We start from the raw sequence: 20,261 nt of genomic DNA on the forward strand, positions 1-20,261 counted from the left end.
GCTTAGTGTCTGTAGGAGGCACTTGGGTCTGTTCAGACCCCACCTTTTATTTTATTTTCTGTAAATTTTTTATTTTTTATCTAACGGAGTGAAGGGGGCGACGGATTCCTTTATAGGTTCCGCTCTCCCCCGAACCATCAACAGACGAGCACGGCGAGTATACCTCCCCGTACCTCTCCTGCGACGAACGGGGCACGCCTAAGCTACACCAGGGCGACGGTTCCTACTCGGTCCCGATCTCCACCATATAGGAGGGCGAGCACATAGAGTATACCTCTCATGTGCATCTCCCGGGCTCCACCGAACTCAAGCTCTCACCTCGGCGTCTTGTAGTCCCCACGGTAGCCGTAAGTCCCCTGCGGCAGGCACATCAGCACGGTGGCACAGTCATAAGTCCCCTGTGGCAGGCACATATGACGCTCTCCATCCCCCGGCGCAGAGACAACCGATTGAGCTGGAAGCCGCACCGAGGCTCGGTGAGTAGTCCCCTCCTCACGCTGCAGCGTGGGAGGATGCGGTCCGGGTCCCTGGGGAGAGGCACCGCCTGCACAAATTTAGTCCACGGCTTTTCAGCCAGACTAGGCCGCGCTTATAATTCCCGCCCATCGCTGGAGCCCCGCCCACCGCTCAGGCGTTTCTCGTTCTGAACGAGTACAGCCCTGCAAATCTCGGGCGCCATCTTAGGACTCCTCTCCTGCATGGAATTCAACAGCAAACGCTTCCTCCTTCCTCCCTGGGGACACCGACACAGGACCATCCATGGGTAAGCTGCTCCTCCATATAGGAAAACGCTTAACCCCTTCTCTGCATCCACATCCCTGCTATTGCAGTATTTTAGAGGCACAGACATACACTATGTCTCAATCTAAGGAGGAAAAAGGGGCAACAAAAAGCACACTGTTTTTTACCGCATGTGCCACTTGCAATTCTTCTTTGCCACGTGCTCACACTACTCCTTTGTGCCAGAACTGTGACCCGGCCGGTGCGCAGCCACCTTCTGCCTCCCCCTCCAATGTCTCCACCGACCCCGTCGGGCCTAACCCTCCTGAGTGGGCCGCTTCCTTGTCACGTTCCATGAATTCATTGGCCAAGGCACTGGAATCCTTCCGGGGATCCTCTATAAACCAGAACTCCCCTCCGTCAACCACGACGGAGGAATAGTCGGAATCCACCGCCGGTGCAGGGCCGTCCGACCACTGGGGCCGTACTTTACTTCGAGAATCTCGGGGTTCTAGGAAAAGGGCCCATGTCTCGTCCCCAGTACACGCTCGAGTTTCAGCATCGGGGAGCTCCACCTCTCGCTCCCCCTTCTCCCGAGGGTCACAGCATACATGACTCGGAATATGAGTCAGAGGAGTCTTTAACTCAGGACTTCTCGATCGGTCAGGATACACTTGACTCACTTATTGAGGCAGTTAATAAATCTCTAATGGTGGACGAGAAATCTGTTTCCACTCAGGAACACGTAGTGTCTTTTAAAAAGACAAAGCGTCCAGAAAATAATTGCTAATCACCCTGAGTTTCAGGACATCGTCCTAAAACACAGGGAACATCCGGATAAGTGTTTTAAGGCCCAAAAGGCCACAGAAGCCAAATATCCCTTCACCAAGGACATGATAAAGGAATGGCTTCTCTCCCCCTCTGTAGATCCTGCCGTATCACGCCTCGCATCCAAAACAATCCTATCCTATCCTTGTCCGATGGTTCATCGGTCAAAAACCCTTCTGACCGTCAAATTGACTACCTGGCTTGCTCGGTCTTTGAAGCCTCAGGAGCAGCACTCCTTCCATCTTTTGACGCTACCTGGGTGGCTAAGGCAATGGTTGCCTGGGCAGAGGTGTTAACCTCTACCGTCCACGGCAGTAACCTTCCCCCAGAGGAGGCCAGATTCGCTAACCAGATAGCTCAGGCTGGACACTTTGTTGTCAACACTTCTATAGATGCGGCTAATTGCGCAAGCCGCAAACGCAATCTCCATCAGGAGGGCCTTGTGGCTCCGGGATTGGCGTGCAGATTCTGCCTCTAAAAAGTCGCTGACTTCTTTACCTTACCACGCTGGCCATTTATTTGTAGCAAAGCTAGACCAAATCATTTCTGACGCTACCGGAGGGAAGAGTAAATTCCTTCCTCAGCAGAAACTTGGCCCTTTCAGAATCAACAGCAGTTTCGATTCCGATCCTTTTGTAACAACTCCGGTTGGTCCTCCCCTTTCCCTTGGTTCGGGACAGCGTGGAGACAGAAATCCCCAGGTCTCATACAGACCTAACCGTTCCCGGAAGCCCAGACCGAGACCTTCTGGCTCCAAGGCATCTGCACCCACTAAACCTTCTACTCAATGACTCGTCGTGTCCGGCAGACACCGACAGAGTAGGCGGACGTCTTCTCTTTGTTTCGCCAAAATTGGCTCTCAGTCGTCCACGACGAGTGGGTCAGAGAACTCGTGTCCTCCGGATACAAAATCGCGTTTTCTTCCATTCCCCCTTTGCTTTTTCCAGTCCTCTACCCCCAAATCAAAAGCGTCACTTCTTCAGGCCATACAGGTGCTTTGAAGGGATGGTGTCATCGTTCCGGTTCCTCGAGACCAGAGGTTCAGGGGATTCTACTCGAACCTATTCGTGGTCCCAAAAAAGGACGGGACTCAAGCTGCTAAACAAGTTCGTACGGGTTCGACACTTCAGAATGGACTCGCTCCGTTCAGTTGTCACATCTCTGGAAAGAGGAGAGTTCCTTGCATCCATAGACATCAAGGACGCCCATCTCCACATCCCGATCTGTTCCTCTCATCAGCAGTTCCTGCGCTTCGCAGTCCAGGACAAGCACTTCCAGTTTGTGGCTTTGCCTTTCGGACTCGCCACTGCCCCCAGTGTTCACAAAGGTCATGGCAGCTGTCATGGCCATTCTTCACGCTCGGGGAGTGGTAGTTCTCCCGTACCTGGACGACCTATTGATCAAAGGGCCTTCCCACTCTGCATGCGCGGAGTCTGTCAGGTTAACCGTGGATTCGCTTTCTAGCCTGGGTTGGAAAATCAACTTCGAGAAATCATCTCCGGTGCCGGCCCAGCAAATCTGCTTCCTGGGCATGATTTTGGATTCTTCCCACGGGTTAGTCATTCTCCCTCCAGAGGTCTCGTCCGTACAACAGGGGGCGCGCAAGCTCTCCCGCCCAGTCCCGCACTCCATCTGCTTCGCGATGCGCATCCTCGGGAAGATGGTGGCCACAATGGAAGCAGTTTCGTTTGCGCAGTTTCACCTCCGTCCCTTGAAGCAGGCTCTGCTGTTAGCCTGGGCCAGGAGTCCGTTTTCCCTCGACCGTCGCTTTCGCCTATCACGTCAGGAAATCCCTCAGGTGGTGGACGCTACAGACCTCCCTGAACCAAGGGAGGTCTTTTCGACATTCGAGCAATCAAGCTTGCCCTACACAGTTTTCATCACCTTCTCCTAGGGTATCCCATCAGGATCCAATCCGACAATGCCACAGCCGCAGCATACATCAACCGGCAAGGGGGAACCCGCAGCAGGGCAGCCATGTGCGAAGTCGCCTATATTCTTCGCTGGGCCGCGACCAATTATTCCCTCATCTTGGCGATCCACATACTGGGAGTGGAGAATTGGGAAGCGGAGTTCCTCAGTCGCCAAGGTCTTACCTCGGCGAGTGGGCCCTCCATCCGGAAGTCTTCCAGCAGATTTGTCTTCGCTGGGGGACGCCGGATGTGGATCTCATGGCCTCGAGGCTCAACAACCAGGTTCCCCAGTTCATTGCTCGATCCCGCAATCGTCGCGCCATCGGAGCAGATGCACTGGTTCTGTCGTGGCAGCGGTTCCAGCTGCCGTACATCTTTCTGCCTCTTCCTCTGCTCCCGAGGATCAGAGCAGAGGGAAGACCGGTGATCCTTGTCGCACCGGACTGGCCGCGCCGAGCGTGGTATGCGGAACTCGTCCAAATGGTCGCCGTCCCCTGGCGGCTCCTGGATCGCAGGGATCTCCTTTCACAGGGCCCGATTTACCACCAGAACTCCAGGGCCCTGTCTTTGATGGTGTGGCCGTTGAATCCTGGATTTTGGCCCAAGCCGGATTCTCTCCAGGGGTTTCATCTACCATGATTCGTGCTAGGAAACCTGTATCCATGCGCACTTATCGTACCTGGCGCACCTTCTTCTCATGGTGCAAGGCGCATGGACGTTCTCCCCTGGTATTCTCCATTCCGTCCATTCTGGAGTTCCTCCAATCAGGTCTAGAGTCAGGCCTTGGCCTAAGCTCGCTCAAGGGTCCGCATTGTCAGTTCTGTACCAACGAAGATTGCTTCCAGACTACCTAAAGTCGTCTCCTCCTTCCATCTAAATGAGGACATTGTCTTGCCATCATTCTGCCCGGCACCAACCCATCGTATCGAGAAGGCTCTCCATACTCTGGATGTGGTTAGAGCTCTTCGGCGGTACATCTCTCGCACGGCTCCCTTCCGTAAGTCAGATGTCCGGTTCGTGCTCCCGGAGGGACACAGGAAAGGTTTACCCGCCTCAAAGGCCACTCTAAGCCAAGTGGATTTGCTCCACTATTCAGGAATCCTATCGTGTCAGGAACGCCCCTGTCCCAGCAGGGATTAACGCGCACTCGACTCGGTCGGTCAGTGCTTCTTGGGCCATTTGGCACCAGGCTTCCGCACAACAGATTTGCAAAGCTGCGACTTGGTCCAGTCTGCATACCTTCACGAAGCACTCCTACTGCTTTACTACCGAACTGAGTCGTTTCAGGCCAGTCAAGGGGTGTATACTGCAGAGGAGGAGTTAACTCTTTGTGTTTACTTAGTGTCCTCCTAGTGGCAAGCAGCATAACACCCATGGTCCTATGTCCCCCAATGATTGGCTCAGAGAAAAAGATTTTACGGTGAGTACACAAAAATCTCCTTTTTAAAGTAAAGCCGTGGAATATTCTGCATTGACCAAGTCATCACTAGATCTAGTTATAGCTAGATGCCCATTAGGTTAGAATTAAGCAAAGTCGTTCAACGTAAAAAGCTGCTTATTGAGTAGAGTTATGATAAGGGAGCACTATATAACATCTGACAGCAATGCCGAGATTGGCCGGCGTGTCCTCCTACCCGAGCGTGATAGTTTCATATATTTCTAGAAGTGGTCGTTTTGGTGTATTAATGTAGGCGACCCACGGTCTCTGGGTTCTCCAATGACACAAACTAGAAAACTTTTTTTTAAAAACTTTATTCTTTAGCTGCCATAGGAAATTTGAGCCTGCGATCAATACCGCAGTAATTAGTGAAAAGATCACAGTTCTATGGAAGAATTGCTATTACAAGAGTAACTATAGAAAAAAATTCCACATGAAAATTATATACAAAATTAAGTCAGCAATTCTATTGGAAGAGCACTAATATGGGTCGATGTTTTTCTTGAGCTCAGATATAACTTATTTTTTTTGCAGACCGCTACAAAACATGGGGGATTGCCTAACAGCCGCGAAACATGCAGCTGCGGGGACTCGAACAATGTCACTAGAACCACTCGCGATGCTCGGTGCGTACCCGAGCACCCTAGGCAAACTTGAGTAACGAGCACTTGCGCTAATCACTAATTTGAACCTGTTCCTCCAACTGATGACTGAAGGTGAAATTTGTTAGGAAGAAAAGACCAACAGTGATTTAAACTATTAAAAATTGCATTTTAATTCTACAAATGTACAACAGTGAAAAATGAATACGTCAAAGACGCCAGTCCCTGCTCATGTGTGAGTGATGGTCCTCCACTGGAATACAACGTTCATGATGTGACGTAGTGGTGGACGCGTCTGTATTGTACAGTGTTATGGTTCCTGGGACCTGAACCTCATCGTCATTATTATGGTTTGTAAATTGGAAAACCGAAGTCTATTTCATTTCCAGCAGACTTAGAACTTGAGGCTGAAGCCGGGTCCTGCTGCAGATGCCCCCTGATTGGTGGTGGTAAGGTGAAACCCTGTGTCCTTGAGATCATCGTCACCCTGGAATAAAAGGGAGAATATGACGATAGAGGTCAATACACACGAGCACAGAATGGATATACCATCATAGACATGGTCGATGCTTCATTTGTGAAGATGCTATTACATGTTATTGTGGATTTCATCCTTTCAATGCAAAGAGTGAAAACTGCAACATATCAGATTTTCCTCAGTGAATGTCCACATTAATGCCCCCATTACTAATATTAGCTCGGGTCTTCTAATGCTGCATCATCCTTCCTCTGCTGCAGAAGATCAGTACTAATGAATGTACCGTATTTTTCTGACCATAAGACGCACTTTTTTTCCTCCAAATTTGGGAGGAAAGTGTGGGTGCGTCTTATGGTACGGATGTAGCATGTGGGGAGGGGGCAGCAGCGAGTGGGATCGCACTGTTATCCCACTTCAGGATGTCCCCGCTGTCCGGAATCAGCATTGGGGAAACCACGTAGTCCCGATGATTAAGTGCAGTGAATATTCATTAGCTGCTTCCCGCCCACCGATCAGCTGAGCGGTGAGCCTTTCCCAGCGCTGATTCCTGCAGCAGCTGGGTAGATCTGTGTCCAGGGGAGGAGGAGGCAGCAGCAGCAGGGGCCAGGAGATCGCTGCATACCTGCCTGCTGGGGCTGTGCTGGACGCTGAGCTGTGGTGCACAAGGAGGACCTGTGTGATGTCAGAAGTGGACGGGCTGGAGCATCACATGGCAGCACAGAGCCCTCCCTCTTCTTGACATCATCACAGGTTCTTCACACTCCCCACTAAAACCTGCAGGCTTCCTCTTATAACCTGCGCTGTGGAAAGGCAACAAGGGGGAGGGCTCTGTGTGCAGTCATGGGATGCTTTTACCTCACCACAGTGTGGCTGCCACAATTAAGAGGTTAGTCTTTACAAAACACAATAAAGCACTCTGCCACTCCTTTGGTGAACTATAACTCCCAGCATGTCATAGGATCTGCAGGACATGCTGGGAGTTATAGTTCTCCCTTGGGATTTTAAAGCAGCACTCCAGTGTTATTTTGCAGTGCTGGAGTGGTGCTTTCAATATAAGCCCTGTGCCCCTATTCTTATACTCACCCTCCAGCATCTTCATATAGTGCTTTACAGACACCACACTGGTCCCGTAGCTTCCAACATAATAGCATACTATTATATATAATAACACCACATATAATAGTATGTTATTTATGTTATTAACTATTTTACCACTTTTTGCTTCAAATATTTTTTTCCCTATTTTCCACCTCTAAAACCTAGGTGCGCCTTATAGTCCGGTGCGTCTTATAGTCCGAAAAATACGGTAAGTCCTTGATGGACAAACTTACCAACTGACTGTATCCGAGTCCACCCTCTGGGGGCCGAGGGCTTGTGGCACGTTTCACTCTCGGCTGTTCGCCTTTTGCCGGCCACGTAGGAAACATTGACGGGTCAATTGGCAGAGGCGTCTCACAGAAGTATTCATGCTTTAAGGCATCATCTGCAGAAATTCGTTTTGCAGGACAGTAGGTCAGGAACCTGGGATGGGACACAACACAACATTATTTGGTAAAAGGAACCAGTTACAGCCATTTTCTAATGATTCCCTCCACTATAAATGGAGACCAAGATCATATGCAGCCATGAAATACTTACTTGTTCATGAGGTCAAATCCTTGGTCTGACAGCAGAGCCCCAAATCTCTTTCGGAGGTTGTTGTAAGGATATTCGGAAAAGGTCATTTTCTTTATCGCTGGAAGCTCATTATAACCGGGCCAGATCTTCTCACTTGGGGTTCCAAGATCCTGGAAACAGAAATACAGTACAGCTGACTGATAACTACATACAGTATCCAGAAGAGCCTGGTAGAATCGATAATACAAATACATGAGTTACGAGAGGCCACACGTCCATGAAAGATACTGAAAAAAACTCTCCATCATACAAAGTACATGTGGGGGTTCAACGCCTGAGACCTCATCAGTTGCACGCAAAAACTATTGTGTCACTTCATATGTTGACTCCAACTTTCTTTTTCTTTTTTCTGGGTTGCCACATAGCCATTACAGGAGCCAACTAAATGCTGCCAAGTGAATGCCGGGAAAAGCCTTCCAAGACCAAGTGCTTCATTGGAGGACACAGGAAACCATGGGTGTATGCTGCTGCCACTAGGAGGTTGACACTATGCACAAAAAAAGTTAGCTCTTCCTCCGCAGCACACCCCACCGACCGGCACTAGGTTAATCAGTTTTAGTTTCATGTCAGTAGGAGGTGGACACGGGTTTTTCACTAGACCCATATTTACCTCGGTTTTCCAGTAAAGTCTTTTTCAGATGGATCTTTTTTACCTCTGGAGGGATACAGTGTGAACAGCCACACTGTACTTCCACGTGAGTACGGAGTGTACTGCCACCCGGTATCCTCATACGTCTATCCAGCAGGACCCCAACACATGAAGAGTGTTCAGGTGATCCGAACATGGTCCTGGCCCCTTCCCCTACCCACTCGTCCACCAGAGCCTGTCGGTTTCAGGAGGCATGACGTTCCTCATACTCAAGATTCTTGGACGTCTTCAGGATGGAGAGGTACAGCTCCCTTTCTCTCAGTCAGGTTCCGATCCAGAGGTGTCAGAGGAGAAGATTTGGATAAAGAAGATTCGGATAAACAAGAAAGAAGACAATAAAGATGAAGAGAATGAAGACATACAGGAAGATGGAGGAAGAGGATAGAAGAGGATGGATGAGTCTTACTACCCCACTCTCCCCTACTTTTTTTTTTTAAATAGGTTTCGTAGTTAGATGGATTTCTACTTAGGTTTAGGCTGCTTTAGTCTATATGGGGCCTGTTTCCGCCTTTATTCTGGCTATTGGTGGCACAGGGTTACCTGACAGGCAATATCCGAGTCTCAGCGCCACCCTCCCCTGTCCCCCTGCCTCTAATTTAGTCCCTGGCTTCAACACGATCTAGTCCCGGCGTTTGGCCCAGCCCCCTTCTCAGTATCTTCGGGTGGGTTTTTCTCTCGCCTGTTGCTGACACACCACCTCTTCCTGGCCCCGGCGGTTACCTCCGCCCACTCCACCCGACTCCATTGAGAGGTTTTCTTATGCATCTTTGTACCGGCGGTTAGCTCCGCCCCTCCTTCCGGCCTCAGTGAGTGGGCTTTTCAGTCCCCGCCCCCTCCTCTCTCTGCAGCTCGGTATTTGTATGCGTTGTCTTGGCACTACCGACCCTCCTCTTCCTCTCTGCGGCAGCCATTTTCTGGCAGCTGGACCCGGAAGGTGGCTTATCTCTGCAGGACCTGCATCTCTCCGCCTGTAATCGCCCTGCTTGTCTCCTGGACTTCAGCCTGGGAGCAGTTTTTTCAGGACCTGCATCTTCCTGTGAATATCTCCTTTGCTCATATTATTCTGACCCCTAACCTTCTTGAATCAGTTAGTGGGTCTGTTTCTTATCATGCCTAAGGCTGCTTTCACACTAGCGTCGGCACGGGGCTGTCGCTATGCGACGTGCCAACGTGCGTTGTGAAAATAATGCCCGACGTGGGCAGCGGAAGCAGTCTTACGATGCTTCCGCTGCCCCATTGTAAGGTCCGAGGAGGAGGGGGCAAAGTTTCGGCCGCGCATGCGCGGTTGAAAATGGCGGACACAACGCGCAAAAAACGTTGCATGTAACTTTTTTTGTGCCGACGGTCTGCCAAAACACGACGCAACCGTCGCAATGCGTCGCTAATGTTAGTCTATGGGGAAAAAAACGCATCCTGCAGACAATTTTGCAGGATGCGCAGCTTAGGTCTGATAACTGTGGCCAGAGAGTTATTGCATCTTTAGATGCCCATAAGGCGTTCAACAGTGTGGAATGGGGATATCTCTGGCAGGTGTTGCAATATATGGGGTTTGGTTCGCGGTTTGTGTCCTGGATTCGGCTGCTGTATTCGCAGCCGATGGCCAGAGTCCGGGTGAATGGGGAGTTATCACGGACTATACAATTAGCTAGAGGGACAAGGCAGGGGTGTCCGCGCTCTCCTCTTTTGTTTGCTCTGGCCGTGGAGCCATTGGCTGCTAAACTTCGACAGTCTGACGAGGTGTCTGGGTTTAAATATGGGATGATTGAAGAGAGGGTGGCGTTGTATGCGGACGATATTCTACTGTTTCTAGCTGACCCGGTTGCTTCCTTGGGGGGGCTATTGGGGTTATTGAAAGATTTGGCTCACTGTCAGGACTGACGACAAACTGGAGTAAGTCTATTTTGTTTAAAGTGAACGACGTAGGGGAGGAGGGGAGTGAGCTGCTGGAGGATGGGCGACTGAAGGTGGTAAGTAAATTTAAATATCTTGGGATATGGGCATCTATGCCGGTTACGGATTACATACATAGGAATCTGACTCCGATCTTAGGTGTTCTTAAGGCAAAAGTGGATGCTTGGGTTAAGCTGCGTTTATCTGTGGTGGGCAGGGTGAATCTTATCAAAATGATTTTGATGCCGAAGATTCTGTATGTTCTTCATAATGCGCCAGTTTGGATACCGTGCGGGAAATTTCGGCAGATTAACTCCCTGTTCAGGAATTTGGTATGGGGGAGACAACATCCACGTATCAGACTGGAGACACTTCAGCGACCCAAGGAAGATGGGGGCTTGGCATTGCCTAACCCTGAAGTATATTTTCTTGCAGCCCAGAGTCAGCACTTAAAGGGCTGGGCGCATGAAGGGTTGGCCGGGGCGGTAGAGCAATTAATGGAAAAGGTGACAAAAAGAAGGCCAGCAGTACAATGTCTGGAGGATGGCTCCCTGGGGGCTTTGGGGAAATTGTATCCGACTATGTTATTGATATGTAAGCTGTGGGGTAGACTAAAACATATATGTGGGATTACGGGTCTGACCAGATTCTCCCCGCTGTGGCATAATAATAATTTAAAGGAGTTTGTGGCAATGGGGGTACTACCAGAATGGCAGGCCAAGGGGATTCAATATGTCTATCAGATAATTGAGCAGGGAGAGTTGAAATCCTTTTCCCAATTGCAGGTGGAATTTGATCTCGGGCCTGCGGGGGAATATCAATATTTGCGGATGAGACACGCATTTGGAGCTCAGAATAGGGACAGAGGCATCAGAATTCAAAGGGATATAGTGTTAGAGTATGTGTGTGGTGAAGGGACTACTGGGGGGTTATTTCCACTCTTTATAAAGACTTGCTGCACACTTTCCTGTTAAGGTTTCCAATACTGGCGAGAGCTAAGTGGGAGAGGGATCTGGGCCCAATGGAGAATGAAACTTGGGAGTCGGTGCTGGAGTGGGTTCCACGGCTGACTCTGAGCGAACCGTATAGGCTGTCACAGCTTTATGTAATACACAGAGTTTACAAATCTCCGAGATGTTATATAAGGCAGGCTTGCGTGATGATTCTGAGTGCCCGAGGTGTAAATCTACAGATGCAGATATATATATATATATATATATTTCATATGATGTGGACGTGTCCGAGACTGGCTGCTTTTTGGTTGGTAGTTTTGAGTCGTGTGGAAGGAGCATACAGATGCACGGTGCCAAGGGACCCGATGGTGTGCTTGTTGGGGTGCGTGGATGAGATTGGAGTGGATAACAACCTGAAGACAGCTAATGCCAGATTGCTGTATATGGCCCGGAAGGTAACAGCGCGAAATTGGATTAAGGACGAGCCGCTTTCAAGAAGAGAATTCCTCCAATATGTGAAGCAGGGCCTGAAACTGGAAAGGGGTTTTTATCAGAAAAGAGGGAAAATTTATGTTTGATAAAGCTGTGGTCTCCGTGGCTTGCCATGGGATAGGTTTGTTATAGAGACCGGGTGAATCAAGACCCTGAATTGGTGAAAACATAACACGTGGCCTATGGTCCTAACTGAGGGGATAGTCATCCTATAGATTTGAGTGAGGAGCTATTAAACAAGGCGGGCTGTCAGGATACGTTGGGATTGCGGGGTTCGTTTGGGGGGGAAAACTTTGTACTGAAAACAAGAATGTAACATGTCAACTGTTATGTTATTCTTAATAAAAATTTATTTGAGTTAAAAAAAGTTTTGCAGGATGCGTTTTTTATCCTAAACGACGCATTGCGCCGTACAGCCAACAACGCTAGTGTGAAAGTAGACTAACTCTAAAGGAGAGCACTCTTGCCCTTCTGCTTCCTCTTCTTCTTCCTCTGCTCTTGTCAGGGAATTTGCTCTTCATGTAAATCCAAACTCCCTTCAGGCCAGTCCTCCTCCCTCTGTCAGGGCTTCAACAGCTCCCCCATCCCCCGTGACTGCTACCCAGGAGTCCCCTACGGCCCCAGGAGAGACTGGTGCCCCTATCCCAGTGTGGGCTGCAGAAAGGGTGCTGGTCGCTCTGATAGCACCGGATTAGCCCAGGAGGTCTTTGTTCGCAGAGCTCGTCGATCTTCTGCAGATGCCCCCTGGAGGCTCCCAGACGGACCGGATCTTCTGTCCCAAGGACCGATCTGCCACCAGAATTCTCAGTCGCTTGATTTAACGGCGTGGCTGTTGAAACTGCGGTTTTGAGAGCGGCTGGGTTTTCAGATCGGGTCATTCAGGCCATGATTCAGGCTAGGAAGCAGTCGACGTCCCGGGTCCATTATCGGACTTGGAGAGCCTATTTCAGCTGGTGCGAGTCTAATCACATCCCGCCTATCTTCATTGCTCTCTTCCATTCTGGCATTTCTTCAGGCGGGACTTGAGGCAGGTTTTGGTTTTAGTTTGCTAAAGGGTCAGGTGTCAGCGCTTTCTATTATTTTTCAGAAAAACATATCCTCCCGTTCTCAGGTCAGAACTTTTCTCCAAGTGGTAGCGCACGCTGCGCCCCCATACCGGACACCTGTGGACCCCTGGGGCCTCAATCTAGTCCTGGAGGCCCTTAGGAGTTCTCCTTTTGAACCACTCCGAGAGGCCTACCTGCCCTTTCTGTCCTGGAAGGTGGCGTTTCTTGTGGCCATCACCTCCATCAGGCGTGCCTCGGAGTTGGCAGCTCTTTCCGGTCGCCCCTTTCCTGGTTCTCTGCCATGACAAGGTGGTTTTACGGCCTCTACCTTCTTTCCTTCCCTAGGTGGTGTCCGCCTTTCACCTAAATGAGGATATCATCCTCCCTTCCTTTTGCCCAGGTCAGACTCCTCCTCTGAAGCGTTCACTGAACAGGTTAGAGTCGAGGGGGTCTATCTAGCTAGGACTGCCCCGTTTAGGAAGACAGACACTCTGTCATTCCAGAGGGAGCGCGCGTAGAGGTCTGCCGGCCTCCAAGGCTACGTTTGCTCGCTGGAGCCAAACGGCAATTTTGGAGGCATACCGGGTTAACAGAGCGCTTCCCCCTGGGATTAAGGCACACTCTACCCGGGCAGTTGGCGCATCCTGGTCGGTACACCATAGGGCATCCACCCTGCAACTCCGCAAAGCGGCAACCTGGTCTTCCATCCACACGTTCGCCAAATTTTCCAGGGTCCACAACAAGTACGCTTCGGCAGATGCCAGCCTAGGTAGAAGGATCTTGCAGACGGCAGTGGTGAGTTCTCGACCTGAACGGAGTTTCTGCTGTTCCCCCCCCAGGGACGTCCCGTGGTTTCCTGTGACCCCCAATGAAGCAATAGAGAAAACAGAATTTTTGGTTACTCACCATAAAATCTGTTTCTCGGAGCCTTCATTGGAGGACACAGCACCCTCCCATGTTTATCAGCTCTGCTTACTGTGTTACATTGTTACAGTTTGAGTTGTTTGTTTTTTACTTGTTGCTTCTCTGTATGCTTTCACACTAACTGAATATCCTACTGCCAGTCAGTGGGGTGTACACTGAGGACGAGGAGCTAACTTTTTTTTTGTGCATAGTGTCAGCCTCCTAGTGGCAGCAGCATACACCCATGGTTTCCTGTGTACCCCAATGAAGGCTCTGAGAAACAGATTTTACTGTGAGTAACCAAAAATCCTGTTTTACAGCACTACGTCCTAATCCATTGCCAGCACAGGTTACAGGTGATAGACGCCTGCTGATCAACGTCATCCACTTCTGTAGTGCCAAATTCCCTTTAAGCACAATCCAAGTCAAATTTACCTTAAAGATTTTGTTGATTTGATCAATCTCAGATTTTCCAGGGAAGAGCGGCTTTTGGGTCAGAAGTTCTCCAAATATACAGCCAACTGACCACAAGTCTATGGCTGTGGAGTATTCCTGGCAAGAAGATATTGAAAATAATGAAATAAAATAACTAAAAAGACTTGAAAACTAAGTCTAACCCTGCAACACTTTATGTAATGCTTACTACAACATAAATGGAAGCATGCAAACCATCCTGACATATGTACGGACCTCCACATAAACTACAAGGACACCCTGTGTAGTCCAATCCTGCCGCATACCATCCATGTTCGGTAGATTAGTAATAAATGGCGGCGTACAATGTAGAATTTACATAGCTGTCTCGTCTGATTCTAGATATATTACAGCATTAAAAAAATGGTTGTAAAGGTGACAAAGTCTATCAGTCTTTCAGTGACATGTACCTTAGCACCGAGCAGAAGTTCTGGAGCTCGATACCATAAGGTGACCACGATGGGAGTATAAGGCTTTAGAGGAGAGCCATATTCACGAGCCAAACCAAAATCTCCAACCTGTTAAAATAAAACACAACTAAAGCCAATTAAATATGCAAAACATTAGGACTGCAGAAAGCTAGATGGATCTCATATACCAGCTCTTTTGAAATATCATTACAGTAAATATTATCAAGGTTTCTCTCTCTTAATCTACACATAAAACTCCATAAAGAGCAGCGTCCGACATTCCTAACCCTGAAACCCCTAATTACTACGATATGTCACCAATGTGTTATTGCCAGAGGTCCGAGTGCGGTGACCACCGCTGCTCATTAGTACCACCATGCAGCTTTGCCTCCTTTGGCTTCTTCCAGGAGGCCGGATGGAGAGGAGGCAAAAGACGTACCTTTAATATTCCAGCATGACTGAGCAGTAAATTTGACGTCTTGAGGTCCCTGTGAAGAATCCAGTTATCATGGAGATGTCGAACGCCCCTTAACAGCTGAATCATAAGTGTCTTCACTTCACCTGCGGAGGGAAGAGATGGGCAAAGGGTTTTAGAGTCACTTTTTACTTTAGTAAAATAACATCTAGTTGGAATAATCTGTCCTCCACTAATAAGTAACAGACGTCAGCTGGAAAAAGAAGAGAAGACAGAACTTACTGCAGCGATTCATTCATGTTCAACAGTTTTAGGAATTAAAATTCCAGTTCTGAGAAGTTTAGGACTTTTAAAAACTTGTTCCATTTCTTACAACAGGACTGAATTGTGGGACGTTTTATCACTAAGTAGAAGGAGGACATCAGTGACGGATGACTACAACCTCCAGTACAGAGGACACGGTTATTCAGAAGGGTATACAATGAATGAAACCTGGAAATTACGGTGCAACAACTTGCTTGGCAATATCTAAAATCTGGGTGGATCCCTGTCCGTATTGTCCAGTATTCATACTGACAGAGATAGAAAAAACAGGATTTTTGGTTGCTTACCGTAAAATCTGTTTCTCGGAGCCTTCATTGGGGGACACAGGAACCATGGGTGTATCCTGCTGCCACTAGGAGGCTGACACTATGCACAAAAAAAGTTAGCTCCTCCGCTGCAGTGTACACCCCACCGACTGGCATTATGCACTTCAGTTAGTGAGAAAGCAGTAGGAGAAAAACAATAAGGTTGAAACATAACCACAAACATGAGAACTGTAAACCTGAGAACAGTCATAGAACACAGAACAATAGAAACTGAATAAAATGGGAGGGTGCGGTGTCCCCCAATGAAGGCTCCGAGAAACAGATTTTACGGTAAGCAACCAAAAATCCTGTTTTCTCTATCGCCTCTCATTGGGGGACACAGGAACCATGGGAAGTCCCAAAGCAGTCCCTGGGGTGGGAAAAACAGACTTCCATCAGGTCAGAACACTCACCACTGCCACCTGTAAGATCATTCTGCCTAGGCTGGTGTCCGCCGACCTTGTAAAATTTGGCGAACGTGTGGATGGAAGACCAGGTTGCCGCTTTACAAAGCTGTAGGGCGGAAGCCCTGTGGTGTACCGCCCAGGAAGCGCCGACTGCCCGGGTAGAGTGAGCCTTTATCCTAGGAGGGGGCACTCTGTTCTTGACCCAGTAAGCCTCCAAAATTGGCGTTCTGATCCAGAAAGCAATAGTAGCCTTGGAAGCCGGCAGGCCTCTACACGTGCCATCAGGAATGGCGAAAAGAGAATCCGTCTTCCGGAAAGCGGCCGTTCTAGCCAGGTAGATCCTCACTGCCCTGACGAGGTCCAGCTTGTTCAAAGATCACTCCAGAGGATGAGTCGGAGCTGGCCAAAAGGAAGGTAGAAACAAAGTCCTCGTTGAGGTGTAAGGTGGAAACCACCTTAGGAAGGAAGGAAGGAGGAGGCCTGAGGACCACCATGTCCTGGTGGATAACCAAGAAAGGAGGTCAGCAAGAAAGGGCCGCCAACTCGGAAACGCGGCGGATAGAAGTGATGGCCACAAGAAAGGCCACCTTCCAAGATAGAACTGACAGGGAAACCTCCCTGAGAGGCTCAAAGGGGGAACCCCTCAGAGCGTCCAGCACAAGATTGAAATCCCATGAATCCACAGGGGCCATGTACGGAGGGACAGCATGGGCTACTCCTTAAAGGAAGGTCTTAACCTGTGGCTGAGAAGATAATGTCTTCTGAAAAAGGATAGAAAGCGCAGAGACCAGGCCCTTTAGGGATCTAAGAGCAAGGCCCGAATCCAGTCCTGCCTGAAGGAAGGCCAAGCTGGAAGGCAGGGAAAAGGACATAGGCGAAAAGCGGTTGGACTCGCACCAACGGAAGTAAGCCTTCCAGGTACGATAGTAGATCCTGGAAGACGAAGGCTTCCCAGCCTGGGTCATGGTGTGAATCACCCGGTCTGAAAAGGACGGACTTTCTTAGAACTGCGGTCTCAACAGCCACTAAACTGAGCGACCGATCATTCTGGTGGCAGATCGGACCCTGAGACAGATCGAGCCTGCCTGGAAGGCGACAGGGGGCGTCCGCGAGAAGATTGACGATCTCCGCAAACCAAACTCTCCTGGGCGATCAGAATGACCGGCACCCCTCTGCCTTTATCTTTTTCAAGAGCTTGGGAAGCAAGGGAAGAGTTGGAAACAGATAGGGGAGCACGAACTGCGACCAAGGAATGGCCAGAGCGTCGACGCCCTCTGACAGAGGTTCGCGAGAGCTGGAGCCGAACCGAGGAACCTCCCTGTTCATTCGGGACGCCGTGAGGTCCACGTCCGGAGTCCCCCATCGAAGACAAATCTGATGGAAGACCTCCTGATGCAAGGACCATTCCCCTGCCGTGAGGCCCTCGTGGCTGAGGAGGTCGGCGGCCCAATTGTCCACGCCGGGGATAAGCAAAGCGGATATCACCGGAACCGTTGCCTCTGCCCAGAGGAGGATCTTGGATACCTCGGCCAAGGAGCTCCGAGTCCCCCCCGATGGTTGACATATGCCACCGCCGTGACAGTCTCCGTTAGGATTCGGATAGGTAGACCCCTGAGAATCCTTTCCCAGTGACGAAGGGAGAGAAAGATGGCCCAAATCTCGAGCACGTTGATCGGCAGAGAAGACTCCTGCGCCAACCAACGACCATGAACAGTCAGGTGGCGAAACACCGCGCCCCAGCCGAGCAGGCTGGCGTCCGTCATCACACCTGCCAGAGAACTGGAAGGAAGGACCTGCCCTGGTAGATGAGAGGTGATGTCAGCCACCAGTCGAGGGACCGTTTGACAAGGGGAGAGTCGGATCGGACGATCTAGGGACAAGACAGACCTGTCCCACTGTGACAGGATGGCCTGCTGAGTGCTGAAGAGGTCGTGAATGAAATTGGGCGAAGGGTATCGCTTCCAATGTTGCTACCATCCTCCCCAGAACCTTCATGGCCGATCAGAAGGAGGGAAGCCGAGGACCCTGGAGCAAGTGTACGTCCCGGCGAAGGATGGATCTCTTGTCCTCGGGAAGGAAGACTTTGGGCTGACGAGTGTCGAAGAGCATGCCCAGAAAAAAGAGGCGCTGGGAAGGAACAAGACAGGATTTCTTCTTGTTGACAAGCCACTCGAAACGGGTTAGAGTGTCGAGAACGATGGAGAGGCTCTCGTGAGCCTGCGAAAAGGATGGAGCCTTGATGAGGATGTAGTCGAGGTACGGAAAAAGTACCAGTCCCCTGACCCTCAAGATGGCTATCAGTGCCGCCATGATCTTCGTGCAAACCCTGGGAGCAGTTGCGAGACCGAACGGCAGGGCGACGAACTGAAAAAGGTCCTGGAGCACCGCAAAGCACAGGAATCGGTGATGTCCCAGGAATATCGGGACATGGACGTAGACGTCCTGAATATCTATGGAACACAGAAATTCTTGAGCCTTCATGGAAGCAATTACTGAACGAAGGGATTCCATCCTGACGTGTCTCAGACGAACTCTCCTGTTCATCAATTTGAGATCCAGAATGGGACGAACCTTGCCGTGTTTTTTCGGTACCACAAAGGATTGGAATAGAAACCTGTGAACCGTGCTTTTTCTGGGACGGGAACAATTACCCCTGGCTTTGAGGAGAGAAGAGATGGTTGCGAAGAAACAAGGAACTAGAGCGGGATCTCTTGGAGGTCAGGATTCAAACAAACGATCCCGGGGTCATGAAACGAATTCTATTTTGTATCCCGAGGATACAACTTCCCTGACCCATGCGTCCTCTACTGAGGAGATCCAGATGTCCCTGAGGAAGAGGAGACGGCCGCCCAGCCTGGGAAGTGGGCTGGGGTCTTGTCGTGAGTCATGCCGAGGCAGATCTTCCAGTCCTAGACCTGGAGGATCTACCTTGGGAGTAGCGAGAATGCCAGGAAGGAGTGGGTCTAAAGAATACATTCTTCTTCTCTTGACGTGCCTGTGCCTCTGCTGCGTGAACCCTGAAAAGGCCGGCTGGTAAGGGACTTTTTGGAAGACAAACCCGCCTGCCAGACCTTGAGCCAAAACGGTCCGATGGATGGGAACAGCATTGCTGGAAGCCTGAGCCGCACAAGACGTGGCATCCAGGGAAGCGGAGACCAGGTATTCACCTCCATGAGAAATCTGGTTGGCAAGCTCCGCCAGCTGGAGCTGTTCGGGTGGGTGGAGCCCGTCCAGGATGCCCTGACGGAGCCGTTTGGCCCATTTGGATACCTCACAAAGGATTCTATGATTATCGTTAGAATCCTTCAGAGATGCCCCGCCAGATAGCGGAAGGACAGTGTGGGTGGACAGCCTGGAAACTGGAGGATCCACAGAGGGAGAAGCAATCCAATCAGCGGTGAGCTCCGGAGAAAAGGGATATAAAACGCCAAGGCGCTTTCCTCTCTGAAAGCGTCTGGTCGGATTCTCTCTTTCTCTGGTCATGATTTCCTCTAATTCAGGGTGAGGAGAGAAAACCTTGGAAGGTGGTTTAGACCGTCTAATCGAAACCGCCTGGTCTGCGGGTTCCGTAGCGGAATCTTTGATGCCACAGGTCTGATTTATCGCTCCAATGAGGTTCTGAACCATATCCCTCATGCTATAGATTTGGTTCGAATCCAGCTCCGAAATATCCTCCGTAGGCACATCAGAGAAAAACCTCGCCTGACTCAGGGGAGGAGGACCGGGGGGAAGCTGAACGCAGAGAAGGACCGTGGGGCAAGATGGAACGGGAAGAGGACTCAGACCAGCATTCCTGTCTGGACCCTTATGCGGCCTATAACGGAAGGCTCGGACAGAGCCTCCTGCGACCCGTTGGCTACTGCGGGGGTCTGCAGGGGCAACCTATCAACCACGGACACAAGGGTTTGAGACACCCGTGTTAGATCCGCTATGGATTGTGATAGAGAGGAAGCCCAGGCTGGAGTGGAGGCTTCGCTCTGTAACGGAACAGCGGGAGGGTCCTGGGCGGTGGGCATAATGGGGTTGCTGCAGGTCTGACAGAGGGGAGAAGACTGACCTGAGGGAAGATTGAAGTTCCAAGACAACAACGCAAAGTGTTTGGCTAAGGCAGAAGTAGGAGGGCGAGAGCGACCTCCCTTAGAATTAGACATGGCGAACGAACCCCTGAGAAAATGCCAGGAGGTTAGGGGACAGGAGGGCAAAAGGAGAGTGTCAGTCTGCAGAGCAGAGCCATTCACGACTGGCGAATTGATCTTCGGATGGAAAGGTTGCATAGCTACCCAGAGGAGGATCCTGTTAGAAGATGCACCTCAGGTGGCGATCATCCTTAACGCAGA

The 20,261-nt window shown here is 50.2% G+C and overlaps 1 protein-coding gene across 5 annotated transcripts in view; it reads right to left on the bottom strand.

Annotated features, from left to right (window-relative positions):
- Positions 1-5,649: 5,649 nt before the first annotated feature.
- The window catches only part of LOC143764553 (cyclin-dependent kinase 11B-like), a 69,498-nt gene continuing 54,886 nt past the window's right edge, over positions 5,650-20,261 (bottom strand). For all 5 annotated transcript variants that reach the window (XM_077250220.1, XM_077250223.1, XM_077250221.1 and 2 more), the window contains 6 exons: positions 14,913-15,034; positions 14,474-14,581; positions 14,025-14,141; positions 7,618-7,766; positions 7,311-7,500; positions 5,650-5,988 (listed from right to left, as the gene is read on the bottom strand). In XM_077250220.1, the coding sequence (XP_077106335.1) occupies positions 5,896-5,988; positions 7,311-7,500; positions 7,618-7,766; positions 14,025-14,141; positions 14,474-14,581; positions 14,913-15,034 (779 nt within the window). In that variant the 3' untranslated portion in view covers positions 5,650-5,895. The remainder of the gene's footprint in view (positions 5,989-7,310; positions 7,501-7,617; positions 7,767-14,024; positions 14,142-14,473; positions 14,582-14,912; positions 15,035-20,261) is intronic.

Source organism: Ranitomeya variabilis, chromosome 4, assembly GCF_051348905.1.
Source record: "Ranitomeya variabilis isolate aRanVar5 chromosome 4, aRanVar5.hap1, whole genome shotgun sequence".
In the NCBI taxonomy this organism is placed as follows: Eukaryota; Metazoa; Chordata; class Amphibia; order Anura; family Dendrobatidae; genus Ranitomeya; species Ranitomeya variabilis.